Source organism: Hypanus sabinus, chromosome 11 (assembly GCF_030144855.1).
Source record: "Hypanus sabinus isolate sHypSab1 chromosome 11, sHypSab1.hap1, whole genome shotgun sequence".
Lineage (NCBI taxonomy): Eukaryota > Metazoa > Chordata > Chondrichthyes > Myliobatiformes > Dasyatidae > Hypanus > Hypanus sabinus.
In genome coordinates this window covers 53,559,587-53,586,034 of record NC_082716.1, presented here as the reverse complement: position 1 = coordinate 53,586,034, position 26,448 = coordinate 53,559,587, and the positions used below count along the sequence as shown (strand labels likewise).

General features: G+C 38.4%; 1 protein-coding gene across 1 annotated transcript in view; it reads right to left on the bottom strand.

The window, feature by feature from the left end:
* The window catches only part of negr1 (neuronal growth regulator 1), a 438,781-nt gene extending 412,631 nt beyond the window's left edge, over positions 1 to 26,150 (bottom strand). Inside the window, exon 1 of the mRNA XM_059984343.1 lies at positions 25,733 to 26,150. Within this exon, the coding sequence (XP_059840326.1) occupies positions 25,733 to 25,908 (176 nt within the window). The 5' untranslated portion in view covers positions 25,909 to 26,150. The remainder of the gene's footprint in view (positions 1 to 25,732) is intronic.
* Between the last annotated feature and the right edge of the window lie 298 nt (positions 26,151 to 26,448).

Sequence of the window (26,448 nt, the reverse complement as noted above, 5' to 3'; positions counted from 1 at the left end):
GTAAACTGATAAGGAGAATAGGCAAAGAAGAGGCAGATGGAATATAATGACAGGATGTGTGTAGTCATGCACTCTGGTAGACTATTTTCTCAATGGACAGAAAATTCAAAAATCGGTGTTGCAAAGGGACTTGGGAGTTCATGTATAGGATTCCCTAAAGGTTAATTTGCAGGTTAGTCAGTGGTGAGGAAGGCAAATCTGATGTTAGCATTCATTTTAAGAAGACTAAAATAGGGTTAGGGTTAGGGTGTAATGTTGAGACTTTATAAAGCACTTGTAAGGCCTCACCTGGAATATTGTGAACATTTTTAAGCCCCTTATTTTATAAAGGATGTGCTGACACTGGAGAGAGTTCAAAGTGGGTTCACGAAACTGATTGCAGGATTCAATGGCTTGTCATGAAGAACATTTGATGGTTCTGTCTCTATTCATTAGAATTCAGAAGATTGAGGGGTAACATAATCAAAACCGATCAAATGATTTAAGGCCTTGATAGAATGGATGTTTGCTATGGAGGGAAGGTCTAAGACCAGAGGATACAGCCCTAGAATTGAAGGGCATCCTTTTTGAATGGAAATGAGGAGGAATTTCTTTAGCCAGAGAGTGGTGAATCTGTGGAATCTGTTGCTGCAGGCAGCATTGGAGGCTAAGTTGTTATGTGTATTTAAGGCAAAAGATGAAAAGTTGTGATTGGTCAGGGCATGAAGGGATATGGGAGATTGGAGCTGAGAGGGAAAATGGACCAGCCATAATGAAATGGTGGAGCAGACTTGATAGGCCAAATCTGCTCCTATATCTTATGGTCTTAAACACAATCAAATCAAAAAAAGACCACACTCAACAGGACAGACAAACAACCAATGTGCAAAATGCAGCAAACTGTGCAAATACAAAAAGAAAGGAAAAACAATAATCATCTTAAATAAATAAGCAATAAATATTGAGAACATGAGAAGAAGAGTCCTTGAAAGTGAGTGCAGAGCTTGTGGAAACAGTTCAGTAATGGGCCAAGTGAAGGTGAATGAAGTTATCCCTTCTGGTTCAACAACCTGACGGCTGAGGGGTCATACCTATCCCTGAACCTGGTGGTGTGAGTCCTGAGGCTCTTGTACCTTCTTCCTGATGGTAGCAATAAGAATAGAGCACGGTCTGGATGGTTGCTGCTTTCCTACATCTGCGCTCCATGTAGATGTGCTCAGTAACGGGAGGGCTTTACCCATGATGGACTAGGCCAGTACACTATTTTTTGTAGGCTTTTCTGTTTAATGGCTTTGGTGTTTCCATACCAGGCAGTGATGCAATCAGTCAATATACTCTCGATCATGCATCTATATAGTCAGAGGCTTTCTCCCCAGGGCTGAAATGGCTAACACGAGGAGGCATAGTTTTAAAGTGCCTGGAAATAGTTACAAGGGGGAAGTCAGTGTTCAGTTTTTTTTTACACAGAGAGCAGTGGGTATGTGGAATGCACTGCCAGTGAGGTGGATACAATAAGGTTTTTTAAGCGACTCTTAGATAGGTACATGGTGCTTAGAATAATAGAGGGCTATGTGGTAGGTAATTCTAGGCAGTTTCTAGAGCAGGCTACATGTTTGGCACAACATCGTGGGCCAAAGGGCCTGTAATGTGCTGTAGATTTTTATGATTCTATAGAGGTTTGTCAAAGTTCTGGATGACTTAGGAATCATTGCAAACTTCTAAGGAAGTCGAGGTGCTTCATATTCGCACTTGCATGCTGGATCCAGAACAGATCCTATGAAATGATAACACCGAGGAACTTAAAGTTGCTGAACCTGTCCACCTCTAATCCCCTGACAAGGACTGGGTCATGGATCTCCAGTTTCTTTGTCCTCAGGTCAGTAATCTAGTCCTTAATCTAGTTGACATTGAGTGCGAGGTTGTTGTTGTTGTTGTGGCACCACTCTCCTTCTATATGCTAATTTATCACCACTTCTTCATCAGTCAATGACAGTGGAATCATCAGCACATTTACATATGGCATTGGAGCTGTGCTTAGCTTCACAGTCATGAGTATAAGGTGAATAGAGAAGGGGACTGAGTACAGAGTTTTCTGCTGTACCGGTACTCATGGAGGAGATGTTGTTGCCAATCCAACTGACTTGTGTCTGCAAGTGCAGATCCACTTACACAAGAAGGCACTTAGACCTAGGTCTTGAAGCTTATTGATTAGCTTTGAGGGGATGAGAGGTTGAACGCAGAGCTATAATCAATGTACAGTTTTCTGATGTACGCATATTTGCTGTCCAGATGCACTGGGATTGAGTGATGTGCCAATGAAATAGCATCTGTTGTTTGACCTGTAATGACAGTAGGCAAACTGAAACAGATCCGAGCACATTCCTCCATCTAGCTCTATTTTTTTTATGCATCAACTCTGGAAGGAAATTTCTGCCAGTTCAATTACATTTGGCCTTTAACTCTCCATTTGACATACTGTTTTGCTCCAGCACATTTTCATCTCTTTGATATTTGCTCGCTTTAAAAAAACCACTCACTTGACTCACCAGCCCATACTGTGGGCAATCCTCATTTCTGTTCTATATCTTAAACCACAAGAGGCACTAACCCAAATAAACTGGATAACTGTTTAACCACTCACATTCAAATCTGGTTCAATTAGATAAAGCCCTATTAGACTTCTCTCCAATCTGCAAAAAATAAACACTGTTTACAACCCAGAGGATTATCCTGGAATGCATAGATAATCCTAGGCTATAGTTTCCTGTTGAATTTTTCAAAATGCATTTGTGCATCTCAGATATTACTCAAGTTCCTGGGTGTCAAGATCTCTAAGGATCTAACATGGTCCCAACATATCAATACGGCTATATTTCATTAGGAGTTTAAGGAGATTTGGTTTGTCACCTAAAACACAAAAACTTCTATAGATGCACCGTGGAGAGCATTCTGATAGGCTGCATCGCTGTCTGGTATTGGGGGGTTTAGGGGCTATTGCACAGGACCAAAATAAGCAACAGAAAGTTGTAAAATTAGTCAGCTCCATCTTATGTATAAGCCTTCATAGTATCCAAGACATCTTCAAGGATTGGTGCCTCAGAAAGTCACCCAGGGCATGCCCTCTTCTCATTGTTACCATCAGGAAGGAGGTACAGAAGCCTGAAGGCACACACTCAGTGATTCAGGAACAGCTTCTTCTCATCTGCCATATGATTTCTAAATGGGCGTTGAACCCATGAACTCTACCTCACTGTTTTGAGATATATATTTCTGTTTTGCACTATATTCAATCTAACTATTTTATATATATATATACTTACTATAATTGATTTACTTATTTTTCTTTCTTTATTAGTATGTATTGCATTGTGATGCTGCTGCTAAGTTGACAAATTTCACGACACATGCTGGTGATAATAAACCTGATTCTAATTTTGACACATCTTGAGGAGTTTTGCATAAGTTGATGATTGGTACAGTTTATTTTAAAATTGGAACAAGACTGTTAGATTTTGTTTAATTGACATGATTAACACAGACAAATGCAGAGGTGAAGGAGGTTTACATCTTTTTTTATATGTACAGAAATAAAGAGCAAACATAATATAAAACACTGGCTCTGTATAACTGACTGTATTTTGAGCCAAAAAATAAAGAACACAACTAAATCAAAGCACAGGCTCTATGGTTTGCACCATCCCTTCATTCCATTATTAGCATAAACACATATTTTCATAATAAGAACATCAAAACCACCACCTAAAAACTCCAACAACATGTATTTTTTTGCTGAAGATATTTCTACCTTGTTAAGATATGTTCAAATTGCAGGTTTGGAACAATATGGCTTGCAGACAGTTAACTGTTAACAACATCAAAGACAACAGCTTGAACTCTAGCTGGAAGGAATGAACAACTGAAAGACAAGTACACTTTGACCCACTGAACAGAAATTCTATGACAGCTTGGGATGGGATAGTGTAGTGGCAGTAATGCAATAGTTCAGGACTAGAGATGCCAACAATAGATGAAGAAAGACAGAGGACAATAAAGGAAGCATATGGGGAGGCAGGTTTGGTGGAAAATGTATCTAGTAGTAAAAAATACATAACAAGAATAATCTGCAAATACCTTCACAAAAAACACATAATTTTCTCTGCACTTCTACTGACCCATGACACAAAGTTAAAGTTCATGTCAGTAGGATGGCAAATGATACTTACCACCAAATGACAACCACCATTATAGAAGATGCTACATTTCTGCAATTAGCATTTTAGGAGCAGTCACAGAGTTTTTCCACCCACTCTGATTTCAATTATTAAGATCCTTCATATACACAAGTTTCTACAGATGCAGGAAATCCGGAGTAGCACACTCAAAATTCAAGAGGAACTCAGCAGGTCAGGCAGCATTTATGCAGAGGACTAAATAACCTTCAAAGGGACTGGAAAAGAAGTGGAAAGAAGGTGGTGGGGGTCAGGAGAAAAAGTACAAAAGAGCAAGAAGCCAGGTGAGAGAGATGGGATGAAATGAGAAACTGGGAGGTGATAGGCGAAAAAGATAAAACACTGAAGAAGAAGGAAACAGATAGAAGAGGAGAGTTGATCATGGAAGAAAGGAAAGGAAGAGGGCATCAGAGGGAGGTGATAGACAGATGAGGAAAAGAGAATGGGTAAGGCAGGATCCAGAATAGGGGATGGAAAAAGAGAAAAGGGGATGGGGGAGAAATTACCAGAAGTTTGAGAAGTCAATGTTCATGCTGCCAGGTTGGAAACTCCTCCAGCCTTGAGAGCAGTTCCATCATGGCATTAGAGGAAACCAGGGATCAGCATATCAGAATTGCAATGGATAGTGGAACTAAAATCGTTGGCGACTGGGAAATCCTGCTTGTTCCAGACGGAGTGAAGGTGATCATTCTTTGAATGTGATTTAAAAGCTAACCATCTTCCCCAAATATACTCATTATTTTTTACTTATTTCTAATACACAATATGCACAAGATATTGTATCATCATCAAGATACATAAATGTATATCATTAAACTTACTTTCATAAGCTTGTACTGGACTATCCCATAATATTCTGACATGATTTTCTGATTTTCCTGATCATTTGTATGCACTCAGGTGAGACTTTTTCATTCCTTTCATTTGCTTTTCAGAGAAAGCAATGTCAATCATTAATCATAGACCAATTAATTCATAGACCAATGCAACATGGATACAAGCCCATTGACCCAGTAAGTCTCTGCAGACCACTGTGCCCAGCTAACTAGTCCTAATTTCCTGCATTCAGCCCATGTTTATCCAAGCTCCACTATCTCCATGTGCTTATCCAACTGCTTCTTAAATTACACTATTATACACGCCTCAACCATTTGCTCTGGCAGCTCATCCCATATAATCGCCATCCTCTGTGTGAAAAAGTTGTTCCTCAGGTCACTTTCAAATCTTTCCAATATTATCCTAAACCTGTGTGTGAAAAAGTTGTTCCTCAGGTCATTTTCAAATCTTTCCAATATTATCCTAAACCTGTGCCCCTTCCCTAGGGAAAACATGTATCTATGACTCTCATGGACAATACACAATAGACAGTAGGTGCAGGAGTAGGCCATTAGGCCCTTCTAGCCTGCACCGCCATTCACTGTGATCATGGCTGATCATACACAATCAGTACCCCGTTCCTGCCCTCTCCCCATATCCCTTGACCCCGCTATCTATAAGAGCTCTATCTAACTCTCTCTTGAATGCATCCACAGACTTGGCCTCTACTGCCTTCTGGGGCAGAGCATTCCACATATCCACCACTCTCTGGGTGAAAAAGTTTTTCCGCATCTCTGTTCTAAATGGCCTACCCCTTATTCTTAAACTATAGCCTCTAGTTCTGGACTCACCCATCAGCAGGAACATGCTTCCTGCCTCCAGTGTGTCCAATCCCTTAATAATCTTATATGTTTCAATCAGATGCCCTCTCATCCTTCTAAATTCCAGTGTATACAAGCCCAGTCGCTCCAATCTTTCAACATATGACAGTCCCGCCATTCCAGGAATTAACCTTGTGAACCTACGCTGCACTCCCTCAATAGCAAGAATGTCCTTCCTCAAATTTGGAGACCAAATCTGCTCACAATACTCCAGGTGTGGTCTCACCAGAGTCCTGTACAGCTGCAGAAGGACCTCTTTACTCCTATACTCAATTCCTCTTGTTATAAAAGCCAGCATGCCATTAGCATAATTTTAAATACTTTGATAATGCTGCCCCTCATTTTCCTACTAAAAACCTAGCCTGGCCAACCTCTCCCTATAACTCAGGCCCACTAGACCTGGCAACGTTTTCATAAATCTAAGTTACACCATTTTTTTCTGTAATAGGGTGAGCAAATCTGCACACAGTACTCCATGTGCAACCTTACCAATGACACAAGCAACTACAAGATAATGCCCCGTAACTCCTATATTCCCTGCTTTGATTGATGAAGGGCAACATACTAAACAGTTTTTTTTTTACCACTCTTTCTTCTTATGACACCACTTTGAAGGAGCTATGCATGAAATTCCAGGTCTCTCTGTTCCATTATACTCTGTAGTGCACTATTGTTCATAGTATAAATTCTACACTGGCTCGGCTTTCATTCTACTCTGGTTTTGCATCACTTTATACTTAACTGTACAGAAATCCACTACCAGTCCTTGGCCCACTTCCCTAACTAATCAATAAACCTCCGGTAAAAGACAATAACCTTCTACGACACACAAGTAGTGCTTAGGAAATTTCTTAATTCAAGTTAATGGCCCTGTTAAATCCAACCAATTCTCTCTTGTTACTGTTGTTCTCAGTGAAAGGTATAGCTTGGAATATGTGAAAATATAGATAATTAAAGCAAAATATTTTACCATAAATATTCACACTGAGGATTGAAAACCTATAAATTATAAATATGCAGATCATATAAAATCAATGAGTTACATAAAATGGAACAAGCTACATCAGAGTTTGCATATTCAAGAGATAAATTCTTCCAACAGCTTGAGGGGCTGCGGATGAAAGCACCATGTGTCTATAACTGAGTGTTTGGATTAGAAAAGTATTAGGCTCTGTGTGAAGAGTAACCTGATTTTTCAGAGTGTTGTAATTTAGTATTTGCAGACTGGGTGAAGAATGAAAATGTGATCTGTGGTACTAAATTCAGATCACTGTCCAGTGACCTCGGCTAGAACGTATTAGTGTAGACATACATTGAAGACTGAATTCAACTCATCTGCTATACAGTTCATGATTAAACAGCCCACTAACTGTAGATATCTAGACAAATTATAAATGGCATGGGTGGGTATTGTTAGTGATGTTAGTACCTATGAGAATTTAAAAAAGCAAGTGAGAAGGTAAAAGTAGCAAATCTCAGAATAATTTACATCAGGCACATTTTTGTATTGCTGTGCAAAATATTATTCCATTATCTTGAAAATATTATGTTCTTGATTAAATGTTATCACATAGGTGTCAATAACCCTCTGATATCAAATTATCAAATCCAGTCTCAGCAATAATGAGAGTTAAACTTCTTAGGTTTACGGAAAAAATATCTTCATATGATATCCATGTTGTAGCAGGGGTTTCAAGTTGCTAGATTCAGGGATAAAGCCCGTGTTTTCTGATTCAGGGGCATTACTCCTGTAATCGAACATCAGAAATTATCAACCTTAGTGCAAACTATGAAATGATCCTAAATCAGCTGAACAGGCTACTTTATAATGTATCTCAGCTGGATTCAACCCCTGTGTAGTGCATTCTGCTCCTTTACCATTTTCCAATTTTAAAATTCAACTGGAAGGGCAAGATGTGCTTATCCTTTATTGATAAATCTAATCTGAATAGCAGAATGATGTAATAATCCATCGATACTTCTTTTATTTTTGTTAATGCAAGAGTAAAATTCATCATACCTGACAAAGGATCTAGTGCTTCCCCGGCGTATATGGTGAATAAACTCTTCTTGGGCTTCCAGCTGGATACAAGTATCAATTGTAACTAACACTTTGATGACAAACTCTGCCACCTTCATCAGAGATGAAGATCCCTGATGAAGATAGCAGAGTCTGTCATCAGAATATCAGTTATAATTGATACTTGTACCCAGCTGCAAGCCCGATAAGAGTTAATTCATTAATCATATCTGTATAGATCAAATATGAGTGATAGTATATACTTAAGTGGTGGAAGGCATTTTCTAAAACCCAAAATATACTGTATGAGTCAAACTGGGCAGAAACTTAAAGAAAAGCAAAATAAGCATAGCTTTCTCTGAAGGATTCCTACTTAGTCAGTTTTAATTACAGCTGAGGAAGAGGATTACAGGGAGTAATTTTCTTATAACATCACAGGAGAAGGATAAAATCTAAGACTGAACAGACTTCTTTTGATGTAACTCAAAAAAAATTGTTAAAACCAAACTATTCCTACCTAATGAAACCCTGATCAAGTCTAACATGAACACAATGGTTTCAATAAACTGAACAATTTTAACATTCACTTCAGATTATAATTTTGATTTCTGCTATATATATGCCCATTTGTTCTCTTTAACCAAACCAATTTTACCTAACCAATTGACAATGGTTTAATCTAGACTGAAAACAGGGTTTTAAGATATCTACTGAACTACTGTGGATTTCCCCAAGTTGCAGGAATAATAAATATCATCCTTAATGCTATTTAATTGTAGCTCTTCATTCCTTATAAGAAATGCAATGCCTAAGATTTCCAAGACAAGGTCTTACAAGCAGCAATAAAAATAACGATGAATATTGACCAGGGTACTAAAGGCACTTCCCTGCTTTATTTTTCATGGTGCCTTATCCACCCAAGATGGAAGATAAGACTTAATGTGACATCTTAACTAAATATGATGCCCACACACTAATGTATCGATGGTCTAATGTAGATAATAACACTCATGAAGGAAAACACATAAGGGAACACAGATAAAAGGTTTATTCTATCTGCATTGCCCTGAATAAACACTGTACACAAAATCTGTGAGACATTGGAGATTTAAAAAAAAAATTTGTTCTTAATATGCCCAGCAGAATGATGTTCCAATGGATATCCCTAATGAAAAAACTGAGGCAAGATTGGGACACACATCCATGCAAACATACAGAGCATCAAAGAGCAGGAGGGAAACAGATTCAATAGCTGCTATTAGAAATAAATTTTATTCTTCATATCAGTGAAATATATCTGTCATGGTTTTTCAGTTCTTCAGAACCACACTGTCCTACCCAATCCAAATGATCATGCACCAGAACCTTATTACAACATTCTCAATGGAAGAGTCCAAGGACATTGATCCATTTGATGTTTCAAATTATTAGTACAAGATTACTTGTAATATGAAGGAATACTTGGCATTGACCTGGAAATGTATCTGTGCAATAACAATTTTTCAGGCTCTAAATAGATCACCAAGCTCAAAACATGGGGGGGGGGGGGAGCACGCCATTTGCCCTTTGATGCTCTGGTGGCAGGATGCATAGCAAACATTTTAGTTAGTTCAAATTTTGGTAATCTGTGCCTTGTACATGTTACACTTTTCCAATGCACCACTTATCATTTGCAACTCACACAACATATTGTGGGCTCCCTGGTGGGAAGACTTCCATCTTTACCCTAATCTGAATATGAAGTTCCGTTCTTCCAGGGAGATCTGGCTTCCTCCCACATCCTAGAGGTGTCCTGATAGGTTCATTGGCTTCAGTAAATTAACTCTCTGGTCTGCCATCACAGCAGTATGTTGAGACTTTTTAAAGCACTGGGAGGCCTCATTTGGAGTATTGTGAGCAGCTTTGGGCATCTTATCTTAGAAAGAATGTGATGAAACTGAAAAGGGTTCAAAGGATGTTCACAAAAATGATTCCAGGAATTTTTATCCTGGAAGAGCATTTGATGGTTCTGGGCTGTATTCACTAGAATTCAGAAGAATGAGGGGTGACCTCATGGAAACCTATTAAATGGTGAAAGGCCTCGAAAGAGTAAATGTGGAGAGGATATTTCCTATGGTGGGAAAGTCTAAAACCAGAAGACACAGTCTCAGAACAGATGGGGCATCCTTCTGGAAATGGAGATGAGGAGGAATTTCTTTAGCCAGAGAATGGTGAATCTGTGGAACCATTTGCCACAAGCAGCTGTGGAGGCCAAGTCTTTATGTACAGTATATTTAAGGCAGAGATTGATAGATTCTTGCTTGGTCAGGGCATGAAGGAATATAGGACGAAGGCAGGAGCAGACTCAATGGGCCAAATAGCCTCATTCTGCTCGTATATCTTATTGTCTAACATGTTTCCAGAGGAATGTTGTCAACTGGCATATTCCAGTATTGAGGGACACACGCAAAAGCTTGTTGGGGAAAGATCACAGTATAATACTCTTCTGTTACTGAAAATGAAGGGGCTGAGTTGGGTGAGGAAGTTTCTCAGTAACTTTAGTAGTGTACCACCCCAGTGACACATGAGTGGCAAAGGTTCTAATGGTTTTAAATAATGCAATTTAACACTAAACAAATTGTAAATAAATATAAGAATGAAAAGGTGTTGCACAGTCTATTTTTGGCAATTACTTTTTATTATAAACAATGCTTATTTTAGATTAACAAACCCTGAAGGTAAGTGACATAAGAATCAAAGGGAAAGGAGTTGACAAGCATGTGGAAGACTGTAAGCTGCAGACCCACAGGGGAATGTGACTTTTGGAATTGCCTTCTTGACAGCCAGCATAGGCTCAATGAGGCATGTGGTCTCCCTTTGTCTTGAGGTAAGTAAATATTAATAGAAGGTGGAGGGTTTAAAAATTAAGTCTAATATGACCACTGGATCATTTAACATTAATTTTGGGTTACCCAGTGAGAAATATCCTGTACCAGTTTGCAGATTATACTAGTGGACCAGTAGTTTTGAAGCTTGGGCTAAAATTCAAATCTCTCCATGGAAGTTAGAGATCTTGAATTTAATTTTACTTTAGGGATATAATGAAATAAAATCCTGGATTCAATTGTGCTTGTGTATATAAAAATGAATATGAAGATGTTAGTAAAAAAACACAAAATGCTGGCAGAACTCAGCAGGCCAGACAGCATCTATGGGAGGAGGTAGTGACAATGTTTCGGGCAGAATGTTATTAAACATTCAATTGATTCACGAAGATGGGTTTTAAAATGAAACCTGCTTTGCTCTCCCACGTTTTGCCCAGCATGGACAATATTCAATACAGTACCCTGTAATGCTCATATCATTTGAATAGTTCAGAGGCAAAAAATATCAACAGAGGGACACACTCATCTCAGCTCTGCATATGCAGGGCCCTTGGTATTATCAAGTATCACAACCTTCCATCCAGCATCCTCTTTGACATTCTAGCATCAGACAGTAGATTTCGATGCATGAAAACAAGAATGGTCGGGATGGGAAACAACAGCTTCTTCCCTCGGGCGGTGAGGCTTCTGAACTCCCTGCCACATCACACGCGAAGTGTCACCTGATAATTTTTACTGTACCTTACAATATTTCACATGTGCTTTACCTTGTTCATTAATGTATGACTCATTTGTAGATTTAATTCTTACTTTGAGTTATTAGTGTTATATGTGTGCTGTATGTACTACCGTGCTTTACAGCCTGGTCCGGAGAAACGTCGTCTCATTTGGCGAAATACATGTATATAGTTAAATTACGATAAAATCGACTTGAGAGATGTTTACGTCCATTTATCAACATGCACACAACTGCATTTGCAAACAAAACTGCGCAGTTAGTTTAAAAAATGCAGAGGTTACCGGAACTTCAATTCCTCAAGTAATCTAGGATAGTAAACACAGTGAAAAAGAAACTATTGCTGGATGGTTCACTCGGGGAATCAACAAATTTCTTAGATTTTTTTTAGCATAACTATACACATTACGTCAAAAACTCTGGCTCACAACAAGTTTATGTTGTACTACCGCCTGATTGCAATATTTTTACTGTAGTTTTGAATGAAAATATACTTGAGTATTGCGGGTTGTTCTTTTTCCACGCTTGGATACAGGAGACTAGAATTCGGAGCCATTACCACCAGCTATTTTCCCCTACGCAAATCATGCACGAAAACTATTAACCTAAGTTAGGTAATTATTTCCCAGTGAAATCGCGCCTATTGTATACAATTCACTAGCGTACCTAGTATTTCCACCAACATCCTTCACACATCCGATATGTCACAGTTACACCCCCTTGCTGACAGAAAGTTGAGTCTTTAGATACAACATGCGGCCTTGTAAAACAGTCAAAAAATTAAAAAGTACAGCGCGCTGAGACGGCTAATGATACTTCAATTGATCAGTGGGTGCACTGTCATTGCAGCATTTTTCATTTTAATTTGCAGATGATGCACATCAGATCTACAAGCTATAACCGCTGACAAGCAGTGTAGAGAAGGCATCAAGATTGGGGATGTGCTCACTATCCACTTCACCCCGCACCTTCCCTCAGCTCCATGATAGCCTCAGACAACTGTCCTGCCAAAACCATTGAGAAGAGTTCCCTCAAGGGTTCCCTGTGGTCGGCATGACAACATAGCGGCTGCTTATAGCTCGCTACAAAGCTTCCTTTAGGAATCTCGCAATCCCGTTTCGGCTCATGGTTGTATGTGTAAATCAACATTGCGCTCTTATTAATGTATTTTATGCAAGTTTCCAACTTATAGATGATTCATTTAGGCATTGTTCCTCTATGCAGAACATGTCTCAGCCATTAAAAATCTGTTGAAGTTTCTCTCAGCATTTTGCTGAAGTCTTCCACCCGCACACCCGGGACTAGCTGTTGCCGGATTGTTAGGGACGCTCAGCGGCGACTTCCATTTGCCGATTTGTGTCCCTTACCTAGTCTTAACCTCCCATCTTTATTTTCCCGGTCCTGATGAAGGGTCTCGGTCCAAAACGTTGCCTGTTTCTGGCTTGTTGCGTTCCTCGATGTTATGAGTGTGTTGCTCCCAGCGTCTGTATGGGCGGGCGGTTTCTGCTTTGAAAGACCCTGACATTTCCCAAGTTAATGATTGGATCTCCCCCATGGATTGAGATATGGAGGATTGGACAGGTTTCTGAGGTCTGAGATTTAGCGAAAAAAACACTTTTGAGCTGCCTTGGGGATATTAATGCATTTTAAAAACGAACAGACTACGAGTTTTTTTTGTTGTTTTTCTTGCAGGTGATAGGGATGGAAGCCTTGGTGATCTCCTGTTAGTTAGGTACGGTGCATCTACGAAGCTCTTCCCACTCCATGAAGGCCCTAACGACAAATGCCTCCAAGGAGTTTCCTGTCAATGGCAAGGAGGGCATTAAATTTTGTCAGCGGCGTGCACGGAGGTCTCCTCGCTTCCCCATATGCCAGTGATCGACAGTCAGAAAGGCACTCGCCGAAGACGCGGCACGCTGAACCAGCTGCATTGTCGCAAGGTGGGCAGCGGTCTCTGTAAGCAGCTCGTGACTTGCAGCCGCATCCAATGAGTGAGCTACCCAACACAAACTAGGAAACTGTGCCAGCTCCATCTTTATAACATTGCTTACAATAGTAACTATAGTTCAAAAGCAGTTCATTTAGAGTTCTGCGGTTAATTAAATACAATTCAAACCCATGGCTTTCTCTTCTAATAGGGTCAAGATTGTAAAAACAACAGAAAACCAGAAGACTGGCAAAGCAGACTGAAGAATGGCAATAAAGCAGTTACATGATCTCCGAGAGGAGTATTCTTACATCATAGAAAAACATCAAAGGACTGATTAACCAAGGCTCTGCCATAAACCCGTTTGGGGAGAGGGAATAGCAATGCGCAGCTGGCTTATTTAAATTAACTATTGAATTATGACCTTTATTAAGCATCATGGGCTTTGACCGGAATGCAGACTTTGCCTACTAAGATTCCTGGATTCTGGACTACAATTCTCTCCTGAGAGAAAGGATTTATATGGATGTAAGACTATAATGTCATATCGAACTTCCAATTGTACTTCCCTGATTTCTTTTGCTTAGCTTGAATTGATATGTTTAGCTTTGAAATCAGCAAGTATAAACTTGTAAAAAGAGGGACATCTTCTGCTGAGTTTTCCAATATCTGATGGAACAGCGAAGTGGAGCCGATTGCAGAAGTACCTCATGGTTGCTGAACCAAAGGAATTCCACGATAGCACAATTAGGGGAAACAAATGTTCTTTGCGGTCTAAAACTCATTCTTAACTATCAACTGAAGAAGTTTTGGAAAGGTTTGTCAAGCTTAAATGGAGTGCTATGTTGGGTGAACATGAGGTACTTGGAATGAAAGGCAGCACAATGGATAAACTCAATGGTTTGAATAGCAAATGGAGAGGCAAAAATCAAAGTCAAAATACATTTATTCTCAAGATATTATTTTTATTACAGATTGAGGCCATGATAACAGGACTCAGAGGGAAGAGTAAAGATTGCCAGCACATTTGTTTTTGGCAGAAGAGCATGTACTTGGGATGACCTAAAGAAAAACTAATCAAACTTTGTTCAGTTTATGTATTTTAAGGCCAGATTACCATTCAATTAATAGAACAGCTTGGGTCTTCTCAGTAAGTTAAAAGTTTGTTTAATATTTGATCTTGATATTTACTTGTTTCAGGGAATAACATTTAAGGGACTACTTGCCATAAAATGCATCATTCAGACAGGCCTCTGTTGGATTAAACATAAAAAAGAGGTTTGCTTTGAAAGTCAAATCTCAAAAAAAATGTTGTTTTCAACACCAAAGATCAGATAAATCTTTTCTTAGAAGGTTTGACTGACAGAGAGGTTACAAGAGTTCACAGAAAGTTACTTCTACTGGGAGCATAAATTAAGGATGATGATATCTTGGGAAGTAGTAAAAATATTCTTGAGGGAGACAAAATAACTAAACCCACTTAGCTGTCTCAGTGAATGTTATATCAATTCTTAGGATCTCCAAGTAAAAGTACAAGCATGTTAATAATGAAGCAAACCACTTGGGATTTAACATCTTCAAAAGGCGAGTGATTCAAAGCCACTATCATATCCACTATACACAAAGTACAATCCAAACCAATACTCCTGATTTTCTTTCTGTTTTGGACATTTGACGGTGTTGGGTTAATAAACAGTCAGTGACCACTTCATTAGATACACCTGTACACCTGCTTACTAATGCAAATATCAGCCAGTCATGTGGCAGCAACTCAATGCATAAAAGCATACAGGCATGGTCAAGAGGTTCAGTTGTTGTTCAGACCAAATATCAGAATGGGAAGAAATGTGATCTAAGTGACTTTGACCATGGAATGATTGTTTGTGCCAGATGGGGTGGTGTGAGTACCTCAGAACTGTTGATCTCCTGGTATGTTCATTGCACAGCAGTCTCTAGAATTTACAGAGAATGTTGTGAAAAACTGAACAACATCTCGTGAGCAGCAGTCCTGTGGGTGAAAATGCCTTGTTAATGAGAGAGGTCAGAGAAGAATAGCTAGACTGGTTCAAGATGACAGTACTCAAATAACCATGCATTACAACTGTGTTTTGCCGAAGAGTATCTTTGAATGTACAACATGTCAAACCTTGTAGTGGACAGTCTATAGAAGTGGGGGACCACATACACACACTCAGTGATGATTGTATTAGGTACAGGAGTGTAAAGAGCAGCCTCTGATAATTTTTTTCAGTTAATAATTTCTGATTACCCTCTATTATCTTATTTTTTGTCACTAAAATACTGCTAATTGTACAATTAATCAAGAAACATGAGAACATAGTTTAGTTCCTTCTTTATTTTTATGAGACTTTAAATCATATACCCAGTAATGAATAAGTATTCTCCACAGAAATTATGGGATAAATATTGTCCAGATGATTTGAAGGTCGAAGTCTTTGACTGATTTAGTAATACTTAATTTCAACACTGTTAGCAAATAAGCAATTATTGATTTCATTAGGGGGCAGATTTAAAATGCTGAGATTAGGAATTCAATCTACCTTGTTATATCAATCTGACTGTTCTTACAATGAAAGTTTTATGCATAATGTAACTGTGCCAACAAAAATAAAGAAATTAATGAAGGTTCGATTGTTGATCACTATCTAATGATTGTATTGTAAATCCTGCATGTGCATTTTAGGTAAAGACGTTTCTTGGGATGAAGTGACTACTGCATTCTCTGATCAGACAAAAAATGGCAAACTAACAGAAACTGGATGCAGCCACAGAACTGTCAACATTATTAAAAGTTTCATAATTCTAAAATGAATTGCCCTTCTGCCTTTATTTGTCCATGATTAACATTGACGTTAATTAAAATATATAATCCCAGCATTCATATTAAGCCAGCAAAGTCAATAAGCACCTAAAGTCCTTGGTCTGAAATTAGTTAAAATGTGACTTGCTCTGAAACCATAAAATGCCATTGTCCTTCTATCCACATTCTGAATGATAGAATAATTATGACCATTAGAATAGCTTATTTTATTATTTTGCTACTATTGTTTTGCAAATATTTTATAGAAAGAAGTAATCTTATATAAGAATACTGAAAACATAACTGAATTGCATTGCATTGAATTATATTATTTTGTTAGACACCATACACCATATTCACCATACACTTATTCTTTCAGATCCAATTGACATAGGCTGCTATTCGAAGCTATCAAATCCATGCCATTTTACTGTAGACCAATCCAGTTAGTCCCATTTATCCATTTTCCCCATTGCCCTACAAATTATTTTCCCTCAAATATCTATCCAATTCTCTCTATGAATTACAAATTGATTCTGTTTCCACCATATTATTAGTAATGAACTGAAAATTATAATCACTTGCTTAATAAAACAGGTTTCCTTAAATCTACCACAGCCACTCTTCCACATTCTCCCCGAGTGTCCAATCTAAGCTCATCATGTATACCTATCAATTCTCCAGTCAGCCATTCAAACTGGAGTTGAATGGCACAGAAGCATATTTAAATTAGAAAGGAAATTCAAACCTGTAACTTAGTGATTTTGACTTGGAACCAAATACCTCAGCTGATGCTGCACATAATGAAATCCTGTAGTTAGTACCATTTATGTTGCTTGCAGACTGTAATCTTCATTTCTCTAAATGAGCCTTTCTCAACTTTTTTGCCCTGGAGGAACCCTTGAAATAATTTTCAGGTCTCAGGGAACCCCTGCATAAAAAATATTATATCTCCAGCTCACAGTTTGTTAGTGTGAAGAGTAAGTTGTAGATACAATAATCCAGAAATAATTGTCAATGCTCTTTTGAGTAGATAATGAATTTTAGCTTACCTTTCTTGAAATTAATCTCTTTCTTTCCCTTTTATAAATTTTAAAAACTCAAAAGGCAAACATAATACATTTATGTTAAATTACTGCCTTAAGCCAAAATGGGATTTAATTTTTCTAAAGGTAGGCACAGTAGATTTATTTTAAATAAAGGCTGCATGTTGATTTTAATTAATGCTATTTACATCATGAAGATTTATTGACAACAGTGTATAGTAAAGTTACTAAACACCATAAGCCAAAGGAATATGAACAAAAATATAGCCTAAGACACAATTTTATACAAGATTTTGGAAAAACATTTTCTTACTAAGTGACAAGATCAGACTCAAATATAAGCCTAGCACGTGAAACTTAAGCTTATTTTTTGCTGAACAAATACTCAATCCCAGGTCAAACTTGAGATATGCACACATGGATTTTACCTTCAGCTGAAATGAGATGATTTCTCTTCTTGCTCCTTATATTTGTTAAACAAGAAAAATCTTGCTTACACTTGTAAGAAGTTGAAATCTGCAGCAAAATGTTCATTGCTTTCCTATGAATGGCAGGATACTCTTCTTTCACAGAAATCCAAAACTTGTTAAGGGGCATTTCAGTAAATCACATCTTAAATGCATGATCAGACTGCAGCTCGTAAAGTTTTTCCATTTCTCTCAAAGTCATTTCTCAGGCTGAGCAGAAGATTCAGAGAAATGGTCCCTCACCCAGTCATATGCTTGTGTTGAATGGGAAGAAAAATATTGTTCAATTTTGTTCTGCGGTTCTTCCAGGTGGTTTTCAAGTAAGATTTGAAACCCAGCAGCTGAGTCACATAAAAATTCCTTCTTTAGAATGAAAATTTCCCTCCAATTTTTTACTGCATCAGCAGAGTTTATTCACTCCTATAAATCATTCAGCAGTGTATAAGAGGAAATTGGGGAAGGTAATTCAGGATGGAGAGACTGTCATCACAGCCCAAGTTGGGCCAGTCTATTCAATGCTCGCAAAACACACTCCATGCTCATCATCCTATCATCCTCTACTCTGTGCAATACAGCGCTCACCAATTATCAATGGCCTCCCTTATCTCATGTCAAAAACTGAGAATGGACTCAACCAAATAAATATGGTCCTACTGCACACTGCCATACTGGGCTGAAAGACCTCTAACGAGTTTGCTGATGGGTCTGCTCAGTCACTGCCCACCACTGCGAGCACTAGCATTGCATGTTGTGCGAAGTTCAAAAAATAATGTTTATTTTTTTAAAATGATGATCTCTCGTGTAACCCTGGCTGAGAAACCCTGCTCTAAGTATTCTTTCTATGTCGAAATAAATATACACAATACGGGAGAAAAGAGGAAAACTGATGTGATCAGTTAGAGGTTGAGTCAACTTGGGCCACTGTGTTGAACTGTGTACAACACTCAATCTGACTATTTGCCGTCTGCATTTTATAAACAGCATATACTGAGATTTGATTTCTGATGGAGTATATTTTAAATATATTTTTATAATGTATTTATGCCATGTACAACTAAACAAAATGTATGTTTGTTTTACCTCATCCACTCTGGTGATAACTGCCCATTTAGAAGGGTAAATACATTATCATTCTGACCAACAGACTGAAATAATAGCTTCACTCTCACACTAGGTTCACAAAATGCTTAACAATCATCAATTCCAGGAGTATTATGAAAACTAATATATTTTCATGGAGGTTGAACAAATAAAAGTCTTCAAAAATCAGTTATTCTGTGGGCATCAATTGAGATCAAGTTTGTCAGTTCCTGTGTATCTTCCCAGAACAAATGGAAAGCAAACACATCCTGCTTGATTTAACGAGAAAGATGAACTAATGAACAGAGGTTTTCATAGACTGTGCTGGGAAAGTCAGCACATTTGAGCTCTGCTGCTTTATAGCAACATCATGAAGATTACAGAATTAGCTGTTTTCACAAAACAAGCTGTTAACTGATAAGTATCAGGTGTCGTTGAGTTTGCCAGGACACAGTGATACATATAATATATATATGTGTGTGTGTGTGTGTATGTGTATATATATATATATATATATATATATATATATATATATATATATATATATATACACTGGCAGCTGATAGTCAGTTTGTCCTCAATTTACGGTTGTCCTGTGGAAGACTCCAATGTATTTAGCTGCAAGTAGTTGCTGGTTCTCTGCAGTAGCCAGTGGCCACAGTAAATATATTACAAACTTCTTCCTTGGGGCTACATAGATATTCATTAATTTGCAGTACTGCGCTTGTGCATTCAATAAACAGCAGGGGATTCAAGAGCAGTCACAATATTTCCTCCCTGTCAGCAAATTGAGAAGATCACCAATCATAGACTAGCAATGCGGTATGGATAAGACATTGGGAAAATCTGCTGTATTTTAAGGATAATCACAGTCAAAAAAATGAAACACTAGCAATTTTATATTTGCTTTTATTGATTTCTTCAGGTCTTAGCATTTTCTGGTGTTTACATCTAATACTACAAAACTTTCAAACCTGCAACCATACTCCTACTTCCAGTTTTCAGTACAATATCCTGCTTGAGTCCAGATTTGTGCATGGAGTGGATCACCCAGATAATCTGCCTAAGTAAACTACAAAAACTGGGGCAGCTTTCTCTTCAAATCCTACCACCAACCCACCAAAATAAAATGAAACTATCTCATCATCTCAGTTCTCATATGGCTATGTCCAGTTCCTGGAAGTGAATATCTAAAGAGAAACAGAAAGAATAGCAAATACTACAGAACCATATTCCAGCAGTGGAAAAGAGAGAGGGAAGAAAACAAAAAGAATACTTCTAAAATCTTTAAGTAATTTTTTTAAATGAAAGATCCAAACAGGCTTCATACTCATGATCATTTTTTTTTAAACAGCTGCACAGACTAACCATTGCTCTAAGCAGGAAATTTTTACATGGCCTGAAAACTGTGCAGCACTTTAAATTTTTTTTATAATATGTTTATTACTGCATTGGCATTCAGCAAGCTGGTGGGTTATTAACAATAAGCTACCAATTTCCATTCTGTGTTTATTATTACAATTTGTAACTTTAAACACTGGTAATCTAAATACATTGAAGCTCTAAAATATTTGAAAGTAAAAGTTGGCTTTTGTTTATTATTTAGAAAATTTATGGATTATATTCTAACATAATTAATTACAGGGTATTTTACAATTATATTAGCATAGATTTCAAAATTATATTAACATTACATAAAATAAAAATCCAGCTGTGAGACAACAAAGACTATGTGCGCGGGAACATTTCAGTTACTGCGCACCCATGCAGCTTAGAGGAAATAGTGATCATAATCCTCAGCTAAAGTTCCTTGGAGAACAATAGTATTAACAATTTACTGGAACTGAAGAAAAAGATATTAAATAGTAATATTTTTTCATGCTACTTAAATTACTTATTATACCATACAAGTTTAAATGTGGTGCATCTGGAGAGTATGTTTTACATATTGTCACCTAAAAATGGAAGTTTCATGCTGGCTCACATAAACTACTGCTGCTTTAACACAATAATTATTTTTCATCAGCACATTTGAATTACTAGTTCAACTTTTGATCCAATATTTCTTTTAACACAAATATTCCCAACTAAAATTTTAACAACATCACCCACTTCCTTCCCAAATTCCGCAATCTATTGCTGAAGCTCTCATCAATGTCAATGTTATCAACAAGTTATCTAAACCATTTAGGCATCTGTTCCATTGTTCCATCTATTTCTCATACAAATTTGGCAGATTGCACTGTACCATGCTGTAAATCCCGTTTAGGTGTTAATGGTTTTAGCAGGAATAGGAAGGAACTAAAAGTAGCAAGTACATACGGTATGAGGAAAGTATTAGACTTGAGAAACAATTGATCATAAAACCAAAGAAATGTCTAGGAAGTATGCAAAAAGTTAATAAAAAGGTGTTTCACTGTAAAACTGGCAGAAGACCCTGAAACAGGATATTGGAGAATAATTCATAAGAACTTCAGAAATGGGAGCAGGAGTAGGCCATCTGGCCTTTTGAGCCTAATCTGCTATTCAATATAATCATGGCTGATCTGGCCATGGGTTCATCTCCACCTACCTCCACCACCTACATACCCTTAATTCCACTATGCACAAATCTATCCAACCTTGTCTTAAATATATTTACTGAGGTAGTCTCCACTGCTTCATTGAGCAAAGAATTCCACAGACTCACCACTCTCTGGGAAAAGCAGTTCCTCCTTATCTCCATCCTAAACCTACTCCTCTGAATCTTGAGGCAATGTCCTCTAGTTCTAATCTCACTTACCAGTGGAAGCAACTTCCCTGCCTCTATCTTATCTATCCCTTTCATATTTTTTAATGTTTCTATAAGATCTCTCATTCTTCTGAATTCCAGCAAGTACAGTCCCAGGCAACTCAATCTTTCTTCATAGTCTAACCCTTCCTCTCCAGAACTAACTTGGTGAACCTCCTCTGCACCACCTCCAGAACCAGTATACCCTTCCTCAGGTAAGGAGACCAGAACTACATGCAATACTCCAGGTGTGGCCTCACTAGTACACTATACAGTTGCAGCATAAGCTCCCTGTTCTTAAATTCAGCCTCATAAGCAATGAAGGCCAATATTTCATTTGCTTTCTTGATAGCCTGCTGCTCCAGCAAACCAACCTTCTGTCCTGGGCCATCTAGAGCAGGTAGTATCTAAATACAAGCAACAAGATTTTTCTGTTCAAGTTCAGATTTATAGTTATCTGACTGTACATAATACAAGCAAATGAAACAATGTTCCCCTGAAACATGGTACACCCACACAACAGCACATGAACCATATTTTTATACAATAAATAAATTAATAAAATATAACTAAAATGCAAGCAGTAATTTGCAGCACAGGTAAACAGTAAACATTAATCTTGGAGGTTGTGAGACAATGTATTGAATCATTTGGTTGTTTGCATACATTGCAATTAATATACAAGTATGGTTATTTGACAAAGCCATTCTCTGGCATATTTTATTGTGTGCTGAATTTAATTGGCAACAGAGGGAAATCTACAAATGGTGGTATTCTTGAGAGCCTGCTGCCATTGTTCTTCTTTGTGCTAAAGTTTCAGGTTTATGAGATGCAACCAGAGTAGTTAAGATGAGTATAAACATCAACATCTTCAATACTAAGGATCATGAAAGAACAACATCACAGATTTTATGGTAACACCACACTGAAACTGTTATAATTGCCTTTAACATGATGTTCCACATTGATGTGTTACAAGTTCTTGCAGCTGTTGGCATCGCAAACTCTAAAACCAGCACTTACATTGACACGCTACGATGTCAGCAACACTCTTCCAACTCCAGATGAATGACTGCTGCAATGCTACTAGGAGGTGGGAAAATCATCCCATAGGGTCTGAACATGCTGGGCAGGCTGAAGAACTGAATCTGCAGGAGAAAGGTTCTTTGCTCAAGGAGACCATGGAGCCCTTTCAGCACTACAGCCAAACACTTCTGCTAGGGAATTGACATGGAGGTGTCTATAAGGAAAAGTCTGCAATCTCTGAATGCCTGCACTTTGAGGAAACTGCAAAATACAGGCAATTGCCTGTATTTTGTCACTCAGTATTCTCCAGAGATCCACAGAGAAAGTCGATGAAATTTCCTCCCCTTGAGTAAGGGGTTTAATTAGCTTATGGGAGACTGAGATCTGGTTGAGATCAGCTTCAGCAGCCCATAGTAATCCTCAGATCACTAGTTAGTGGTCTTGATCCCCACAGGTAAACAGCAAATGACAACTTTGGCCCCTGATATAGCAGACTTGCGGGAGAAATGAATTTACTCCTGATGAAGGGCTTCGGCCCGAAACGTCGTCACTACTCCTCGCATAGATACTGTCTGGCCTGCTGAGTTCTGCCAGCATTTTGTGTTTTTATTTATTTCCAGCATCTGCAGATTCACTTGTGTTACTAAAAGCTGGTTGCTTTTTGGGCAAATAAGGTAAATGTTACACAATTTTTGAATTTTTGGGAATATTTTACATTGCAAAAATGTGCCAGAACCACTGAAATGGTTATTTCCTGTATATCCTGGTACTAAGAAAAGCAGAAATTGTTCTGAAGAAGGTTCTTGGCCCGCAAAGTCGACTGTTTATTCATTCCCATAGATGCTGTTTGACTTGCTAAGTTACTCCAGCATTTTGTGTGTGCTGTTCTGGATTTCCAGCATCTGCAGAATCTCTTGTGTTAATGTTTCATATTGTTTGGAAATTGGATGAACAGAATTCTAGACCTCTTTCTTTAATTCTGTCCCCCTTCCTTCATCATGTCACTGTTAAATGAACTTCAATCAGTAATAATCTTGGCTCAGGATTTCCCTCCATATGCTTGTCCATTCACGTTCCTCGCAACCTTAAAGTACCAAAGCCCAGCTTTTTGACGTTTTCATTGCTCCTTCTTGATACCCGCTTTATAATTTCGTCATCCACTTTTCTCCCTACGCTTGTAACACACCTGAGAATTTTCTACGAAAATGCAGCATAAAGGTGGGGGGGGGGGGAGTTGATAGGAATGTGGGGAGAATAAAAAGGGATTAGTGTTGGATTACCGTAATGCAAAATGCAAAAAAGCTCGTTTCCATGTTCTATAACTGAGTATTTCCCCTGTTCTCAAAACAAGCTAACTCAAATTCCGAAACATATCCACATATATTGAATGCTAACTACAGAATGCAACTGCAAGAACAAAATCACTATTAAATTTCATGTATTGTTTGTTAGTATGTAGTTAGTGGGCTCCAGCAATAAATATATTATTGCATAAAGCCATCCAGAGTACAATTACGTTTGCACCATAAGGATGTGACCAAGAGGAACATGTAATAATAATAACGCGTTCTAAACGAGAATGCTGAGAGAGAAAAACACACCAATACAGAATGCAGTCAAAATTTAGAATGACAGAAAAGACTGTTTCAAGTAAAATTAAGAAATGGCTAAACAGCAGCTACTAATGCTCAATAAATTCTCAATAACTGCGCACATCAGAGAGTGCGAAATCTCTCCTGCGTTTTCACTTAGTTACATAGCAATAGTTTGTTTCCCCGTTCATTTGAGGTGCGACAATCTCGAAATAGAAAGACCTCGGTGCCACCTCTCTGATTGGCCAAAAGGAGGTGCACTACTCCAGCATCGAACTGGTCCCACCAATTATTCTTCCCCGAGGATTATATTCTTGTATGTTCTATCTCACACTCAAACAAAAGTTAATAAAATTCAATCACTGAACATTAGAAAATTCAAGTAACTGAGATCTTCACTCGGTTCTTGAAATATTTATTTCCGCTACTGGTAATTACACCTCCTAGACAACTTAACATTTTCAACATTAGTCTCATTATTTGATTATGAAATGAAGAATTACTTGGAAGTTTCGTCATTTTAAAAACGGTTAGATTACAGATTTTTACTCTGCTAATCAGTTAGACATCTGTACAGTAGTTACAGTAATGAGTTTAGAGATGTATAAAATATATTTCGCGCAATTTCACGCATTGAATAGAAAATTTCTCGTGCCTTGTTCGACATGGTACTAATATATGGTTTGATTCTACCGCATGCATGCAGAGCTACGCCACTTCTTAAGTTATCAACAATGCCTTACATATTCTGAAGAAAATAAAAGATTTTCTTCTCTCTGCTGTGGAAGTAAAATAATGGACAGTGTATGCGTCAGGATAACGGCACTTTAATAACATAACATCTGTTTTCATTTATTTTACGCTGTAGGTAAGGTGGTAAATAAAAAGGTGTGGCATATTGAAGTCTGGTAAATTTAAAAACAAACTCCTACAGGTTAACCATTAATACATCTATACTGTTGCAGTATTGCTGCAAATTAAACAATATACGATTCCAGTGACAGTATATTTCATTCTGAGTATTATTTACGGTATTTTTCATTTAATTTTTATCAATATAAAAACCCAACAACTCATGAATGCCACGGGCACAAATAAATTGCGACGAATTCAATTTTTGCCAGTGAGAAACAGAAACAGGAGTGCAGCGTCAGGCTGAGGTGTAGAATCGTTGCACAATGCAGTGCTTTGCTTGGCACAGAGCGTTCGCAGTGTACGGACACACACAGTTTTTCTGCACCCACTCCCAACTATATCCTCTGGGAACTATTAAAACACACAGTTGTACAACAGGGAATACACCAGACTGGTCAACCATGAGCAACTTGAAACATTCGCCCAGCCACCACATTGACAGCACAGATGTTCGTCATTACGTATAAGAGAAAAATAAAGCGGAACAAGAATGTAAACAATCATGTCCCCCCCCCCCCACCACGCCACAGGATGTCTGTCACAGGTTGCTGTTGCACCCCTACCTGAGGATGGCCGTGTCTCCCTGTCGCACCACGACGTTGTCCTCAGCTGGCCAGGGGAAATCCACGCTTTGAGCTGCTGCCGGGAGGCAAGTGGTCAACAAACAGCACAGACTCAGCAGCAGAGCCGCTAGCCACTGGCCGGCAGAGCACGGGGAAGCATCCTGCAGGCTGTCCATTGCTTCTCTTCTCCAACCTCCCTTTTCTCACAGAAAATCTCTCAGAGACCTTTACTGTTTTTATTTTCTGTCTTTCCCCCTCCTGTCTCCTCCGCTTTCTGCCAAGGGAAGGGAGTTTTGCGCTGGCGCTGCCTGACTCTAAAGTACGAGCTCTTTATTCTCCGGCGGCTTCCACATCATCTACGGACGAACTGCTGTAAAATGCGTGTGTGTGTATATGTGGGAGAGAGAGAGAGAGCGAGAGAAAGGGAGGGGGAGAGAGGGGGGAGGGAGGGAGGGAAAGAGAGAGGGAGGGAGAGAGGGAGGGAGGGAGACAGCAGCCAGCCCCAGGCTCTGATCCAGTTGCCATGGCCGTTGCCCAGGCAACATGTCCGACTGACTGGGAGCATCGAGCATTAAAGGTATTACTGAATTTCACCCATCAGCATTGGCATGACAACTAATAAACGCTGAAATAATAGTTAAATAAATAAATGTACTAATTGATCCACAGAAAAGCTTAATACCAAAGTCACAATAAATTTCAAATCATTCGTGAGA